The sequence below is a fragment of the Gadus chalcogrammus genome, chromosome 3 (genome assembly GCF_026213295.1).
Source record: "Gadus chalcogrammus isolate NIFS_2021 chromosome 3, NIFS_Gcha_1.0, whole genome shotgun sequence".
Taxonomy (NCBI): Eukaryota; Metazoa; Chordata; class Actinopteri; order Gadiformes; family Gadidae; genus Gadus; species Gadus chalcogrammus.
Window position 1 is genome coordinate 3,561,281 of NC_079414.1, and position 17,206 is coordinate 3,578,486.

Sequence of the window (17,206 nt, forward strand, 5' to 3'; positions counted from 1 at the left end):
TGAGCCCAGGACCTCGATTGGTAGTGTTGGCTATGTGGCTATTTTAAATATAGGCTATTAAAGATTTGCGCGAGAATCTATATCTCTCCACTCCAGCAAAAAGTCATCCGATATGCCAAGATGTCGAGCCGTGGTCTTATCAATCGCTCCCGGTGGATTGCACGTATAATTTGCGCTCCGATATCAGCAGTTCTCTCATCAAAAGGGCATGCCATTGTGAACACATGAATTCTGCGGTGAACGCCGGTTTAAATACCCAAAACCGTGTTATGTTTCAAACTTAACCTGCGCAAAACCTGCTCCGACCAGGTTTGATTCAGAGCGTATGTTTCTATAGCAACTAACATACCGTGATCCTTTTGGAACGGAAAACCTAGGGTTACCGCAAACCCTGGGTTAACTTACCCGGTTATGTGATAAAACCGGCTTTGTGGAATACCCCTCTGCTTTCTGAAATGGGCCCCTGGACAATTCCCGGTGGGCCGGTCTGACTTTTGGGCCGCGAGGGCCGGTGTTCAATTATAATTTTTTATTTATTTTGTGCTGGTGTTCAGTCATGGCACTGAGTGGGTATCAAGTGTATGCTGTTACCGCTGTTACCGCTGGACGTCTCCACTTGCAGCTCTTTTCTTTTGTCATCTGTCATCATATCAGGGAGTTGGTGGTCTGTTTGATTATGTCAATGAAACTGGGACGCGGACACAGGTTAAGGGCACGCCCACCAACAAGAAACAGACGCAGACGCAGCCTGACGTAACGTCCGATCACACCGCAGACTTTCAGTGCGATTGTAGCCTAGCTCCAACCCCAGAAGTGCAAGAAAAATAATAATGCAAAATGGAAAATAAAAAGAGCAAGGGTGGCGCAGAAAAAGCGAGGATTAAAAAGTGAAAAGCCCTGGAGACACATGCAGCCAAATGTGCAAAAATCAGCAGCTTTTTCAATCAAACGTGCTCGCGGTATAAAACGACCAATGAAAACAATGAAACGGGTAAGACAAGATGTTGAACAAAATGCAACTTTACCTGCACCGTTCCAGTGAATTAATTAGCCTATCAAGTAAATTAATTGCGTGGCGTTGCAACGTATAGCCTGTCTAACCTAACGTTACATAATTTAAATAATATTATGATGCGACGCCACATAACTGGCCATAAACTTTGTCTTGTAGCCCCTCAGCCAAGCACCAGCCATGAGCCCACAGGTCTAGAGTGTGCAGGTAGGATTGCTCATTAAGTGAATGTTATTAGAATTAATATAATGAATAGTATTGTATAGTGTAGACCTAGCCTGGTCCTACCAGACTCTTACTTCATTTCATTTGCGCAGAGAGTCTGTTAGGGTTGAGGGTGCAGGCAGGCAGGTAGGACCCAGACGCAGACGGTTTAGGGAGAACAGCACTTTATTTATGCCTAAAGGCTAAGGCAAGGAACCAGGGAACTCAGGTGACAACAGGGAACAGGGAACACGCAGGACGAACAACCACAATGATAGCACAAGGAACAAAGGAAAGACAAGGGCTTAAAGGGACTCTCACCTTTGTTGCATTTGAGAATTACAGCACATTCAAATCATCCCGCCTTCCTCCAATGCCCCACCCCCTAAGCGTTATTTTTTAGTACAAAAGTTCTAGACTCCCATGGGTTATGTTTAGACTCCCATGGGTTGTGTTTAGACTCCAAGGGGTCATAATATCTACCAGGGGTCTAGTGAACAAGACATTTAGCAGGTGGCTCACTGTAATTTTATGGGCTTCGTGTGATACCGTTTTGAGGCCCCATGTTGAAGGACAGTGGTCCCACTGAGTATAAGAAAGGTGTATGAGCATTACAAGCAGAGTAGCGGGATAACGTAGCGTCCGAGGCCGAAATGGGTCCCCTAATCGGACTGAATGGTGCGGTTGTTTGCCAACGGTCTGGAGGTCTTCCTGGAGCTCCAGATTAGCGGGACAACGTCGCGTCTGAGCACGAAATGGGTCCCGTAATCGGACTGAGTGTGGCGGTTGGTTGCCAACGGTCTGGAGGTCTTCCTGGAGCTCCAGAGTAGCGGGACAACGTCGCGTCTGAGTCCGAAATGGGTCCCGTAATCGGACTGAGTGTGGCGGTTGGTTGCCAACGGTCTGGAGGTCTTCCTGGAGCTCCAGAGTAGGGGGACAACGTCGCGTCTGAGTCCGAAATGGGTCCCGTAATCGGACTGAGTGTGGCGGTTGGTTGCCAACGGTTTGGATGTCTTCCTGGAGCTCCAGAGTAGCGAGACAACGTTGCGTCCGAGTCCGAAATGGGTCCCGTAATCGGACTGAGTGTGGCGGTTGGTTGCCAACGGTCTGGAGGTCTTCCTGGAGCTCCAGAGTAGCGGGACAACGTCGCGTCAGAGTCCGAAATGGGTCCCGTAATCGGACTGAGTGGTGCGGTTGGGTGCCAACGGTCTGGAGGTCTTCCTGGAGCTCCAGAGTAGCGGGACAACTTCGCGTCTGAGGCCGAATCGGGTCCCCTTGTCGGACTGAATGGTGCAGTTGGTGGCCAACAGTCTGGAGGTCTTCCTGAGGCTCCAGAGGAGGGTAACTCTGTGAGTCCGAGTCCGAGATGAGTCCCCTAATCGGACTGAATGGTGCAGTTGGTGGCCAACAGTCTGGAGGTCTTCCTGAGGCTCCAGAGGAGGGTAACTGTGAGTCTGAGTCCGAGATGAGTCCCCTAATCGGAGTGAATGGTGCAGTTTTAGTACGCCGTGGACCACTTTGGTCTGCCATCGTCAGTCGCTACGGTCGCTACGGTCGCTTCTCGCTACTGTCTGCCGTGGAATCAAAACCAACCCTCTAGTTGAGGACGCGCCTTGATGACGCGGGCCCGAATGCGCCACAAGAAGCAGACGGAAAACCTTACATATCCATGCAGCAAACAGACAGGTCTGTCGGCCAATAAAGTCCTTCGGTCCAAAGAATTTTATTGGTTGAAGTTTTCACTAAATATTATGAGAGTAAAATAATTGTTTGTTATTACTCCTGGTGGGTCTGTCTTGCATATAAAGCCCAGTTCAGACCAAAGATTCACCTTGCAACGGCTTGCAACGAAACGGTTTTAGAACGTCGCAGGGGCGGTGTGAACGGGTCGTTGCAAGCTGTTGCAAGCCGTTGCAAGGCGTCGCAAGGAGTCGCCAGAGATTGAACATGTCAAATCGCAAGGTCCAGTTTTAGAACGCGGCGATTTAACTATTCCTCTTCAGCCAATCACAGCACAGAACAACTTGTACGTCACGGCCTTACTCCGTCCCGGTACCGTACTGTCCACTCCAGCATAAAACGAAGATTGAAGAAGGTTGGGGTTTGACTCATTTTCCCCGCATTTACAGTGTGGTCGCAGATTTCGACGGTCTGCTGTCATGAATTGTGACCCATCGGGGATTGCGACCTGCTGCTTGTGGACTCTGTGATGATCGCAGACATGAATAATTGTGTCCAAATACAAATATGAGGACGACAAATGACCTGAAAACATTTGGTTGGAGTTTGACTAATTTTCCCCGCATTTACAGTGTGGTCGCAGATTTCGACGGTCTGCTGTCATGAATTGTGACCCATCGGGAATTGCGACCTGCTGCTTGTGGACTCTGTGATGATCGCAGACATGAATAATTGTGTGCACATACAGATATGAGGACGACAAATGACCGGAAAATGCAATGTATCCAACAACGGGTAATCTAAACTAACTAAGCTCCAGCTATTTACTCCAATGCAGATGTAGTGGAGAATGACAAGACATAGTAACTCTAGCCTACTCAAGTAAAATAAAAATAAAACTAATTGCAAACCTAACTAATCGCAAACCTAACTAATCTAACCTAACCTACGCAAATGATGTTGCGGCTCTCAGCATGTGCCAGAGCGTTCACAGTTGCTATGGAAACCACCTAGCGTCGCAGCCCGTTGCAGCGCGTTGCAGCCAGTGTGACCTGCCCAGTTTTAGAACGTCGCAGCCCGTCTCGTTGCAAGGCGTTGCAAGGCGTTGCAAGGTGAATCTTTGGTCTGAACTGGGCTTTAGAGTGTTATTACCTTATTAATACCAATTCAACCTTATCCAAAAAAAAGTGTAAAAATGCAACAAAGGTGAGAGTCCCTTTAAGTAACAAACACAACGAGGAACAGCTGAGACACATTAGGGGAGGGAACAGTAATCAACACAGGAGGGAAACGCAGGGAAACACACCAAAACACGACAGACCATGACAGTACCCCCCCGCTTAAGGGTCGACTCCCAGGCGACCCACGACAAGCAAAAAAATGAAGAAAGTCAAACCCAAAACGGGTGGGTGGAGGGGCGCCAGGAGGGGGGAATCAAAAAAAAAAAAATGGACTGGGGCAGAGCGGAGGGACGACAGGCGGGCGGCCAGAAAACTGCCCCAGGGCATGGCAGGGAGCCTCAGGCGGACGGCCTGGGGGGCAAGCAGAGGCAGAGTGAAGGCGGAACCCTTCAGGAGGCCGGCGGCAAGGACGATGAGGGCTCAGTCCCTCAGGACGCCTGCAGCGGCAAGGAGACCCCTCTGAAGGCCAGCAGTGGCGAAGGCGGAAACCTTGAGGAGGCCGGCGAAGGCGAGGTAGAGGGCGGGTCCCCTCAGGAGGAAGGCCAGGTAGAGGGCGGGTCCCCTCAGGAGGAAGGCGAGGTGGAGGGCGGGTCCCCTCTGGAGGAAGGCGAGGTGGAGGGCGGGTCCCCTCTGGAGGAAGGAGAGGTAGAGGGCGGATCCCCTCTAGTGGAAGACCAGGAAGAGGGTGGGTCCCCTCTGGTGGAAGGCCAGGAAGAGGGCGGGTCCCCTCTGGTGGAAGGCCAGGAAGAGGGCGGGTCCCCTCTGGAGGAAGGCCAGGTAGAGGGCGGGTCCCCTCTGGTGGAAGGCCAGGTAGAGGGCGGGTCCCCTCTGTAGGAAGGCCAGGTAGAGGTCGGACCCCCTCTGTAGGAAGGCCAGGTAGAGGGCTGGTCCCCTCTGGAGGTAGGCGAGGTAGAGGGCAGACCCCCTCTGGAAGGCGGGACCCCTCAGGAAGGCAAGGTAGAGGGCTGGACCCCTCTGGAGGAAGAGGGCGTGCCCCTTCCAAAAGGTTTGGAAGGCGGGACCCCTCTAGAAGGCCTTGAAGAGGAACCCCCCTCGGGAAGGAGTGGAGGAGGGCCCCCACAGGCAGGAGCGGAGGGCGTGCCTCCCCTGGACGGTCTGGAGGGCGGGCCCCCTCCGGCAGGAGCAGAGGCCGGTCCCCCTCTGGAAGGAGCAGGGGGCGGGCCCCCTCAGGCAGGAGCGGAGGGCGTGCCTCCCCTGGACGGTCTGGAGGGCGGGCCCCCTCCGGCAGGAGCAGAGGCCGATCCCCCTCTGGAAGGGGCGGAGTGGGCTCAGGAACCGGACAGGGCTCGGGGACCGGAGTCAGTGCGGGTGCTGGAGTGCCAGGAGGAACCGGGTGGTACCCCAAACTCACCACCCCCACTCTGATTGTCCGCAAGGGAGGAGGCTGGTAGCTAGGGACCGGGGGCAGAGGCTGGTAGCGGGGGGCCGGGGGCAGAGGCTGGTAGCCGGGGGCAGAGGCTGGTAGCGGGGGGCCGGGGGCAGAGGCCGGTAGGGGAGGACCGGGGACAGAGGCTGGTAGCTAGGGGCCGGGGACAGAGGCTGGTAGCTGGGGGCCGGGGACAGAGGCTGGTAGCTGGGGGCCGGGGACAGAGGCTGGTAGCTGGGGGCCGGGGGCAGAGGCTGAGAACGGGGAACCGGGGGCAGAGGCTGAGAGCGGGGAACCGGGGGCAGAGGCTGAGAGCGGGGAACCGGGGGCAGAGGCTGGTAGCGGGGAACCGGAGGCAGAGGCTGGTAGCGGGGAACCGGGGGCAGAGGGTGAGAGTGGGAGCGTGGAGGCTTAGGCCGGTCACAAAAGTCCGGTGGCACCGGCATGTAGCTCTCAGGCCAAAAGACTGTGGGGCTGAGCAGCTCAACTGCCCACTCGGGCAAGGCGTCCTCCAACTCGGGCCTTGGAGAGACAGCCCTGCATGTACGCCCCACGATAGCCTCCTGCTCCTTCCTGCTGGGAATGTTCTCCCAAAAATCCATTGCTTTCATAATGAACCATAATAAATCCTCCAACTCACGGCTAAATTGATCGTCCGCTGGGTCCAATGATGGTGCTATCATTCTGTTAGGGTTGAGGGTGCAGGCAGGCAGGTAGGACCCAGACGCAGACGGTTTAGGGAGAACAGCACTTTATTTATGCCTAAAGGCTAAGGCAAGGAACCAGGGAACTCAGGTGGGAACAGGGAACACGCAGGACGAACAACCACAATTATAGCACAAGGAACAAAGGAAAGACAAGGGCTTAAGTAACAAACACAACGAGGAACAGCTGAGACAAATTAGGGGAGGGAACAGTAATCAACACAGGAGGGAAACGCAGGGAAACACACCAAAACACGACAGACCATGACAGAGTCTGGACCTACTCAATTGACAAACGTTAACTCACTTGAAGGCGGGTGTCTGTTGAAGTTTAAAACTATTGGATCTGCCCAGTGCCACTCTGGATCTGCCATAACCAATCTCTAACATTTGGCCGGTAATCACGTTGTGCGCAGGCTGTAAACAAACGAAACACCGTGCATGAAGATGCCCCTAAACGAGAGCTGACTTTAAGGATTCGATATCTGAACACTAATTTGCTTGATATTGCAGATAAGGACATGCTGATGTTGTATTTGTGAAATCTAAGTTCTGATTATGTTATTACAGAGTGCAACCCTTTTTATTTTATCAAATGTGATGTCATATTTTATTTATTCTTTTTATAATTTGTTGAAAAGGATGTTGTGTTGCAAAGAATAATGGTGGAGATGTGCACTCATGTTGAAATAAATCCCCATTGTGAAGCAACCATTACTTCCACTGAATTGGAATTATTTTAGAAAAAATACAGAGAATTAAAAGGCTTTAGAGAACAGTGCTCTATTGTATGCTTAACATGTAAAGTTATAATTACATTATTTAAATACGATAGGTTGTGATCTAAAGTGGGCCGGTCTGAGGCATGAAACTCCAGGGCTGAAAATGAGTCCCACTCCGGCCCTGGGCCTACGGCATGTGTAGCTCCACCTTTTTCGGCACCCTTTCAGATGGCTTGGTAACCCAACGGAGTACTGCAGAAAAATAGGTAGGCTCAGCGCGTTTAATTCAGGATCTTGACTAACTTTTGGCGGTGGAAAAGCCAATATAAGCAAACCGAGCTGCACCGAACCGCACTGCTCTGTAGAAACGCCAATATATGCGAACAGAGCCACACCGTACCGCAACAAACAGTACTGCACCGCGTGCTGGAAGCGAGGCATAAGACTGGGCGCCGGGTTTGTTGGTTCTCGTAGCCTAGACTTGAGGGATAACCCCTCCCTCCGGGCTGCTCCACAGTCAGTCACTTATTGGTTCATAGCGCAGCCAGGGCTCCAGCCTATTCCTGAATAGATTTAGGCGGGATTCAGACCCCTTAGTCCAGGGGTCTCAAACTCAATTTACCTGGGGGCCGCCGGAGGTAGAGACTGGGCCAGGCTGGGCCGCATCAATTATTCCACAGAAAAAAGTAGCACAACTGACCCAATCTAAGAGAATGATCAGGCTATCATTAGATCACGTTGGCTATGTAATCGCTGACCACAGGGGACTTTTCATAGTGGATGGTGGTAACCAGGAAATTTTAGCGTTCTTTGGCTTTTGTCGGGACTCAGGACACGCAACTCAAAATTGGGACTGTCTGGTCACCCTATCACAAGTGATAAAAAAGTGTGGCAAGCCACTTAGCAAAAATGTGCTTTTGACAACAACTCGCGGGCCGCACTAACAATAAACTTTGATATCAAGTAGGGGGCCACAAAATATCATCCCGCGGGCCTCAATTGGCCCCCGGTCCGCGAGTTTGAGGTCCCTGCCTAAGTCACACCCACTCAGAGGAGGAATTTCTGCCTCTCTACCATTGAAACCCATGTTATTCACCGGCCGCCAACACAGCTTGGAAAATGAATGGGAGTCAGTGGAGGCTGAGGGAGGTACGTTCTCAAGCAGTTATTACAATAGGCGATAGGGGGTGCTAATGTCCCTTTACCCAGGGAAATGAACATTACATATGCAAATCAATCAACATTTTTTATTCACAACAATGTTAAGGAGGATCTTTCTCTCTCTACTCACTGGAGAATCCTCCACTGGTCTTCATCTATTTCTTCAAATCGTACCTACATCACCTTTAGCGCTGTCTCTCTTTCTCCCAGATGTGCTGGCTCTATGCTTTGTATCCATTTTCCGTTGCAAAATTAATAATTTTTGTCAAGGCAAACATGTTTTTTTATCTATGAGGAAGCATTTATCCTCGGACAAACACATTGTATTTCTATTTTCTAAAAAATACTTTGACTTTGCGCTAAATTTTCTCCAACCATCCCTCTCTCTCTCTCTCTCTCTCGATCTCTCGATCTCTCGATCTCTCTCTCTCTCTCTCGATCTCTCTCTAACAAACACAAACACACATACACACCAATTACTTTCTGTAGTGCTTTCTCTTCTTAAACCACAAAGACATTTCTCTCTCACTCTCTCTCTCTATCTCCCTTCTAAACACACACACACACACACACACACACACACACACACACACACACACACACACACACACACACACACACACACACACACACACACACACACACACACACACACACACACACACACACACACAACCGGACCCTTTAGCCGCGCGCAGCGCGCACACGTCCTGTATTTGAATTAAACGGCTCAAGCATGCCCTGAATGCCTGTTACCACCTGACGCTTCGACCGGCACCTGCGGCTAAGTGAAGAAACCCAAAACAGAAAGGTATGATATCATAATGGATGTTGTTTTTGTCTTCTAATAACTGTGACTATCCCACCCATGACTATCTATTTTGCGAAGTTTAGAAGCAAGGTAGATCGGAGGAGAACATAGTAAACTGTTAAAATTGCTATATGCTATGCTGTATTTGATAACTACGTTGCGAGATTGTGTACAGTGTTTTAATATAATCTCTCTCTAGTCTCTACACGTATTTGTTTTTGCAACTTCGGATCGACTGTCATTAAAGAGGGAAAAATAATGAAGAGGAAGAAGGCAGACATAGCGTCCTTCTTCAGGGCAAGTGGAAAGAAGTCAGCTAAGGCAAAGAATGAGGGTGAGATGGAGAAAAAACAGGCAGAGAGCGAGGATGAGGAGCCCCCAGAGAGCAGCAATTTAAATGGACCTCCAGGTATACAGTATAGAGACTCACACATAGTACAGCTTGGTATGAGGTTATCTTATTTACAATTGGCTTAAAGTTTGTCTATTCATACAGGTCAGGTTGAAAGTGCATTGTAAAACATATCAGTTCGTTTTTTCAGTACATTAAAGTATGGCATATTTGTATTTGCTACCCAGAGACACTTTCACTAATATTATACTTTAGCTTATAGTGTGTTTGTTAAACACTATATAGCATGCATTATAAAACCTTTAGGAAAATTACCTGTACACCTTATTGTAATTATTTTTGATGTTTCTGAAAGATTGATCGAGAGCAGGACAGAAGAGTCCTCCCTGAGGAGTGGCCCCAGTGGATCCCCAGGTAAATTGTCAATCTTACATTGTATGTTGTACTCTTCTGCTAACTTTTTATCGATATTGTCCACAAGTTTATATTGTATATGTTTAATGCTGTAGAAAATGAATTTTAATCTTTTGTATCTGTGAAATACTTGGATAGTGGATCATTACACCTTGTGGAAAATACTTTAAACACCTATTAATGTTTTTAATATATATATTTAGATTCCCACAGAAGATTCAGACAGCGAGAGAGAGGAGCCTCCAACAACGAGTGGCGGCCCAAGGTACCTCCAGGTATACTCACTCTTTCAGACATACTGGACACTTTAATTCCACTTCAGTTTTGCCCAATCTGATACAGTGGCCTGATAATTCATAAACAGGTATGAGTCATACCACTCACCGTCCTCAACTGGAGTAGAGTTGGATGAATGGCCTCAAACCTATAACGTTTTAAGCAGATTATAGTGTTCAGATAATCCATTAGATGTAACATGGGATAGTACACTCCAATGTATGAGTTTATCTTGATTGTTATTAATCTCTGCTGTAATTTAATAATTGAATATGCCTTTTTTTCCATTTTCAAACAGACATTTCCAAATCAAGAACCGATAGATCTTTAGGGACATTCATTGAAGTGTTCAGTTTTAATGAGATGTCACTGTTTGGATTCTCTGTCTGATATGTGTAAATGTGGCTCAAACTTGAATCTAATCTTGCAGAGTCCGCCTAATACCCATTGTGAATATGATGTTTGTTATCATGTGTTTGATAGATGTTTATGGATCGAATTGAAGAAAAATTGACACTGCTTATTTAAACAGGCTGTTAATGCTTGTCATATTTACATTTGTTGGAATTCAGCAAATTGTATTCAGGATGTTATTTTATTTATTTTCATATTTCTATGCATTAGCTCAGTATTTTATACCTTTTGTTATTTAAAGATAAATCCATATTGTGATCAGACTTGATTAAAAAAACATTGCACTTCTAATTTTGTATCCTTGTTTTGTATTCCTGATGATACACTGAGAGAATTGACTTGGCTTGTCGCCATAAACTGAGGACATCTCTACTATAAAATAGAATACCTTGCTGTCAATGCATATCTGTACAGCCATTGTTCTACTCAGTCGTACAATACAAATAAAAACACAAATAGCAATCGGTAAATCAACACAGTTTAAAAACAAGTATGAATACAGAATAAGTGTATATTATTTTTTAAGTTTTAGCTTCTTTGTTACTTTGCCTTTATAAGAACAATTTAAATATATTGAATACTTTTCTATTGCACCTTCATCTGAATTCCGAATAATGTTGAGATGTTTCCTGTATGTGTCTTAAATAGCTCTGCATCTCCTGGTGAGACACATGCTTGCCACCCAAAAATTATCACTGGCCCCATCCTGGCCACCCCAATGGAAATTTCCTGGCTCCGCCACTGGTGTGAAGGATGAGAAGAAGTTTCCGTGGTCCCTCCAAAACCACCCGTGGAGCAATCAGGAATAGGATTTGTGCCTAGGTTATATTGAGCCTACGAGTTAATTCCCTTTGATTTATTAGATGAATTATTTAGTAAAGTAACATATTACTTACTTATCATTATTTAATTATAAATAATTAAATTCTGTTTTTTTAATTTGTTAATGCCAAATTATACTAAGCGAAAATGGTCTTATTCATATTCATTTATACCGTATTTATAACTATTCAATTCTGGTTTATTTGATCAAATAAATGGTGGTTATCCTTTGGACAAAACCTATTTATAGTACGGTGTTGTATGTATCGTTATTGTTCGTTTTGCAAGAGATAAAAACCTCTCCGCCTTCAAAAACTACAACATCCATAACCGTGAATGTAGTTCCTCTGCTAAGATTGGTGATCTTGGTAACCAATCCCTGGTCAGAGACGCCTCTGCAGCATCCGGACTCTCGTTCATCATGGCGATTGTTGTGAGGAAAAGCGCCGCTAAGCTGTCGGTGATGTCGGTGCTCCTCGTCCTGCTGCTGTGCGTGCTGCCAGGAGGAGGACAGAAGAAGAAGGAGGTACGGCCCCGCTCCTCTCCGTGTGTCTGTAAAGGATAGAGGAGGTGTCTGTAGATAGAAAGAGGAGGTAGAGGAGGTGTGAGCGGTCTGCATGGTGGAGAGGACGCTTCCGGATGCAGATCAGCATCTTTTATGTCGTCGTTGATTCCTGCAGCAATACCATCGTGTTATTGTATTACAAAATATTATGTAAAGAGAGAGTGTAAGACAAGATGAGGGTCAATGGACGCTTCAGATGTGTTCTCTGTTTAATTGCTGCTGGCTGTGTTGTGTGTCGCCGCCTGTCATTATGTTACACCTGTGCACGCGGACATCAGAGTGATGGTCGCGCGCTCTGTTTTCTAGTACGTTTCTCTGTTAGCTTATTCACTACACCATGCACTATACACTAAGCAGTAAGCACAATGCACTGCACTATGCATTATGCATAGTACACTATGCACCATACACTATGCACATACACTATGAACGTATAGTGCATAGTGTACTAAGCACTATACACTATGCACAATATACTATACACTCATCACTATGAACCATACACTATGCACCATACACTATACACTGCAATATCAGGGATGCAAACTACTCACTCTTTTGATACCACAATAGGTCGCTTGTGTGATTCATGCAAAGTCAAGGCTAATTCAGTAGCTCTTGTTCAGATGTTGTATGTTTATTGAACCAACATACATAAATTTCATATTTTCCATGCTTAAATGCATTTTTCACGTGTCTACTCTTGTTAAACGACAAAAAGAACAAGTCGTTTTAAAAAAAAACAACAGACACATGAGTGATTAGTATTTTTTTCAGTGCAAAGGGCCCACATACATCATCATTCAATGATGGCACAGAAATGAAAAACAGTGGCCCAACATTAAGTGCAACACCTATCATCATAATCAGTGCAGTTGTAGTGGCGACTTAAATTTGACTCTTTCATGACCTGACACATGGGTCTGCATTTGAATTATATGAACAGATACTCTATTTCCCATCTTGATTGAAAGTTAAGATTTTCTTGATCGAGTGTTCTTTACGTATTTACACTGCTCATGGACATGGCTCTCCTTGGCGCTATTGTTTGCATAAGAAGCGTCCCCTATCGGGGCACAGTATAATTACAATGACTGACTGATTCAGTTGCGGTAAAAATATTTAAATAATCTGCGGACCTGGCTGAGTTAGAATGCGGGCCACCATTTGTCCATCCCTGCACTATACTATACTAGGGTTGTGAATAACTCATATTTTTAATGGTCGAATAATCAGTGGGTGGTATGAACGAATAACCGATTATTCGATGTGTGCCGACATTCACAAAGGCAGCCATGGATCATCTTCAAGAAATCACTTAATATCTTAAATTAAAAAAAACATCTACCCGCTAAGTAGTTCCAGTCAAATTGTCTTTTGTGAAAAATGCATTAAACTGTAATCAGAAAACGCGGTTATATGCTATTAGGGATGGGCATTCGATTAAGTTGTCTTACTGTACGTCCACACCAGAAGCGAATTGAGCGACCAAATCGCTGGAAGTCATTCACTTTCTATGGGCAAGAGCGACCAAAGCGACCAAAGCGACCAACGCTACCAGCGGCCAAAGTTGAGCGACCAGAGCGTCAAAAAGAAGTTGAAAACTTTTTAACTTTATGCAAATGACTATGACTTGCTTCAGCGGCCAAACACTGACAGCCAATCGGAATGTAGACGCTCTTCGCTTGCGTGGATCCCAGGGAACACCGGCAGGCACATTGGTTCCTACCTACCTACCTTTATTCACTCACTGAACAAAATGTCGGCTGAAGTATTAATCGCGGCTGTAACTGGGCACCCGGTGTTGTATGAACCAACCCTTTTTCAGTTCAGAGATTGAAACGCCATAGTGGTTTGGATACCAAGTGATGACAAGCGGGAGTATTTATACATCTAGAACGTTCGTATTTAAGCGGGAATCATTTTCATTTGCTCTCCATGCCACCAATCTATCCAACCAATCGCGTGTAGCATGCTTTAAACAAAACCAAAAAAGTTTTTGAAATCGTCACATAAACAAACTAATCGACAAGACGAGGGATAAATGACAAGGGATATATCTCTTGTCTTTTATCCCTCTATTCCCCACTATTCACGGAGCCTGAGGTGAATAATTGTTAATTAAATAGTCTAGATAGATAGATAGCCTAGTCAAGTCTTTATTAATACCAAACGACACAAATCGTCGGGAATCCATTTAGGTGGTTCGGCCCACACAGGACAGTAGCCTACAAGACCACACAGAACAAGTCTGACTGGACATACACACAATACATCACATTACAACTAGACACGCGTTGATAGATAGACAGAAAGATAGGCCTAGATAGATAGATATGTTCCATTATTTGCCTTGCGGAGCCAACCAGTCCTGTGCACGAATGCAAATTAGCCATGTGCGCCAATGTCTATTTGTTTTGAGTGTGACGAATGAGTGCAGATCATGATTTGCAGATGCAGATCAGTGAAACATATAAACATATAGCTAGTGTGTGTGTTGCTTTGCAACAGTTCAGTCCCAGTCGCGGATCCATTTATATTTGCTGTGCCAAATAAATAATTAAATGAACAAACAAATGTTAACTAATTAATGGTTCTTGTAGAACTGTTGTATAAAAGCAATATCACACTCGAGGTTGTGCTGTTGTAGTGAATATCAGCACAGCTGTCATTATCTTCGGCACAATCACAGCCGTGCTGATACAACGCACTATCTCTCGTGTGATATTACTTAAGTATTTATATGCTATATTCAAAATGAAATGAAAAAACTAAAGCAGCGTGTTTTCCTAATTGGGATCTTTATTATCAGATGAACAACTCAGTTAAACCAGATCCGTTCAATAGTTATGCGCTACTCTGCTCTAAGCAACGGAGCATGCAGCTCGAAGCCGGTGCTCATAAACATTACTAACAATAAACACAACCCAAGTTACCTCCCAAAAGAATAACAACAATCATACAAAAAAACAATCATGTTACAACTTAACCAACCAGTCTACGGATTTTTGTTCAGAAAGATGAGCATGTTGACATGCTCTGGGATCAGACGCGACCGCAGCCTGGTGACCGTCAGTCCAGCCGCCGAAAACACCCGCTCTGAGGGGACCGACGTTACCGTGATGCACAAATACCTCCGTGCTAACTTGGCAAGTCGGGGGAACAACTTTATTTCTGCTTCGATGCTAACCTCGCCTTGAGTGGTAGGCCTATAGTGATGCTAACCTCGCCTTGAGTGGTAGGCCTATAGTGCTCCCCAAGAAGTCATTTTTTAAATAATAATGGTCCCACACCAGACTTCGCCGCGGCCTCGTCCGCTTTATGATTACATGGCTGTGTTCCAATATCCATACTATCCGTTCTTACTAGCCTAAGTTTGAGTACTTGGGGCGTTCCGATTCAGATTGGGCGAAAATAAGTGTACTGAAAACGGTCAAATTGCAAAGTGTGTGGCGATGTACACTTTTCGTACTCAACGGCAGCCACCTTAGCTACGTAGCGGAAGAGGGCTGAGCTAAAGTCGGCGCATTTTCCACATAACCTGCATTAATAGTAATTTTGTAGTTTTTATAGCTTTTTATAGCTGCTAGGCGTAAAGAGTTCACCATTCAAAGCGGGATGTTATTGCGGGGGAGGAGCCGCAAATTTAAATATTGCCCCCGTGTGTTTAATTGCGCACTGCATTAGTTTAATCGATGAAAAAATTACGGAATCGACGAAATTCTTGAAGATCAATTAGTCGATCGTTGATTAATCATGCCCATCCCAGACCCTATAGTATCTGTGGTATAAAGGCTGGGACGAATTTCAAATGATAAATATGTACAATGCATAACGCTTGCTCTCTGGCTGATAGCTGAGCGGACTACAATACCTCCCGTTACTATTCGTAGCTAAGGTCCGTCCTATTTACTGGAGGAGTGGACCTTACGGAAAGGTAATGATTGTTCCAGGTATTAGAACTCAGGCGTTACCAGGGAAATAAAGTTATGGCTTGTGAAAAACTTATATTTGAATGGGAAAAGTGTTAACGGTCCAAATGCTAAAAATCGATTTTGACCCTCGGGAACGAATAATGGAATAATCAAATATTCTGACTAGGGATCGACCGATACCGATTTTTTAGGGCCGATACCGATACCGATATTTTTTCATCAGCCTTAGCCGATACGCCGATACCGATTTTCTTGAGCCGATTTCTTTTTTTTTTTTTTTTTAAAGAAACATTTATTGAACTTCAATATAAAAAACAATATTTAACAAATAGTAAAAACAGGTGAAGTAGAACAAGTAAGAACAAGTAGATGAACAATATTTAACAAATAGTAAAAACAGGTGAGGTAGAACAAGTAAGAACAAGTAGATGAACAATATTTAACAAATATTAAAAACAGGTGAGGTAGAACAAGTAAAAAAAAAATAATAATAATCGGCGAGAAATAATCAAATATGCATTTTTTTTATTTATTAAGTTCCTTATGTTCTGTATCATTCACTAAAAAAGCATTAAATCATTCTTTAGTATGACCAACACAACACTGGAAGCAGTCAACATATATAAACTGCTCTTTCCTTTAGGCCAGGCCGATGTGTATTGATATTATGACATCTTTATTTAACTATGGAATTGTAAAAGAAAAAAAATATCGTACTTATCTCCAGTCAGTAATGGGAACAAATCAAAAAATAATGTATAAAAAAATTAAAAATATATATAATATTTTTCTTGCATTCTATTACCTCGCGGTTTGAATTTGATTAATCGTTCAGCCCTACTATGAATTATACACTATACTATACACTACAGTATGCACTATTTGCAATAGACTATGCACTATACTATACACTATGCACTGTGCACTATAGAATACCCTATAATATACACTATACACTATGCACTATACTATACATTATGCACTATACACTATGCACTCCGTGTGTTTACAATGACTGAGGGTATATATACTAGGGTTGCCGTGGTGTGGACATTTTCACACCGAGTAATACGCTTGTGTCAACACCGTTATTACCGGTATAAACGGTATTAACTTTGAAACTATAGGTCAACCGCCATCTTCTCCGTCAACTCCCCTGTCACACTCGGTGACAGCGGCTGGCCGCCAATTCTCGGCGTCTTATAACGTTCTATATATAATAGTATAATATAATTTTATATATCATAATATCACGGCCAAATGCTCTGTGCGCCTCCGGATGGCCGTGGCGCGGGGAGCTCACTTAGGGATTGGGCTTCGCGGGGTTTGTTTACCGGCGTTGCTATGGTTACCGGTCTTGTAAGGAAGCACGTCAATTCTCGGCGCGACAATTCTCCCACACAGCAGAACTGTGGCCTATTCTACACATTTTTAATTTTCTTGATTATAATTATATTATTCATTTTTACTGAATTTGTTTTTTATCACTGAAAAAAAAAAAAACTTGGTGTTGCCGGTGTGCAACACCGAGTAATCGGTGTTGGCCTCAACACCGGTAACACCGGT

General features: G+C 45.2%; 1 protein-coding gene and 1 long non-coding RNA gene across 3 annotated transcripts in view; both read left to right on the forward strand.

Annotated features, from left to right (window-relative positions):
- The first annotated feature begins 8,754 nt into the window (after positions 1 to 8,754).
- On the forward strand, positions 8,755 to 10,364 carry LOC130378227 (uncharacterized). 2 transcript variants are annotated; one of them, XR_008894583.1, is made up of 4 exons: positions 8,755 to 8,862; positions 9,570 to 9,628; positions 9,832 to 9,903; positions 10,203 to 10,364. It is a non-coding gene; the product is annotated as an uncharacterized LOC130378227 (long non-coding RNA). The 2 variants fall into 2 exon arrangements; XR_008894577.1 differs by lacking the exon at positions 8,755 to 8,862 and having other exon boundaries at positions 9,291 to 9,628.
- Positions 10,365 to 11,548: 1,184 nt separating this feature from the next.
- LOC130378211 (tumor suppressor candidate 3) overlaps positions 11,549 to 17,206 on the forward strand; it is a 151,478-nt gene continuing 145,820 nt past the window's right edge. Inside the window, exon 1 of the mRNA XM_056585097.1 lies at positions 11,549 to 11,666. Within this exon, the coding sequence (XP_056441072.1) occupies positions 11,562 to 11,666 (105 nt within the window). The 5' untranslated portion in view covers positions 11,549 to 11,561. The remainder of the gene's footprint in view (positions 11,667 to 17,206) is intronic.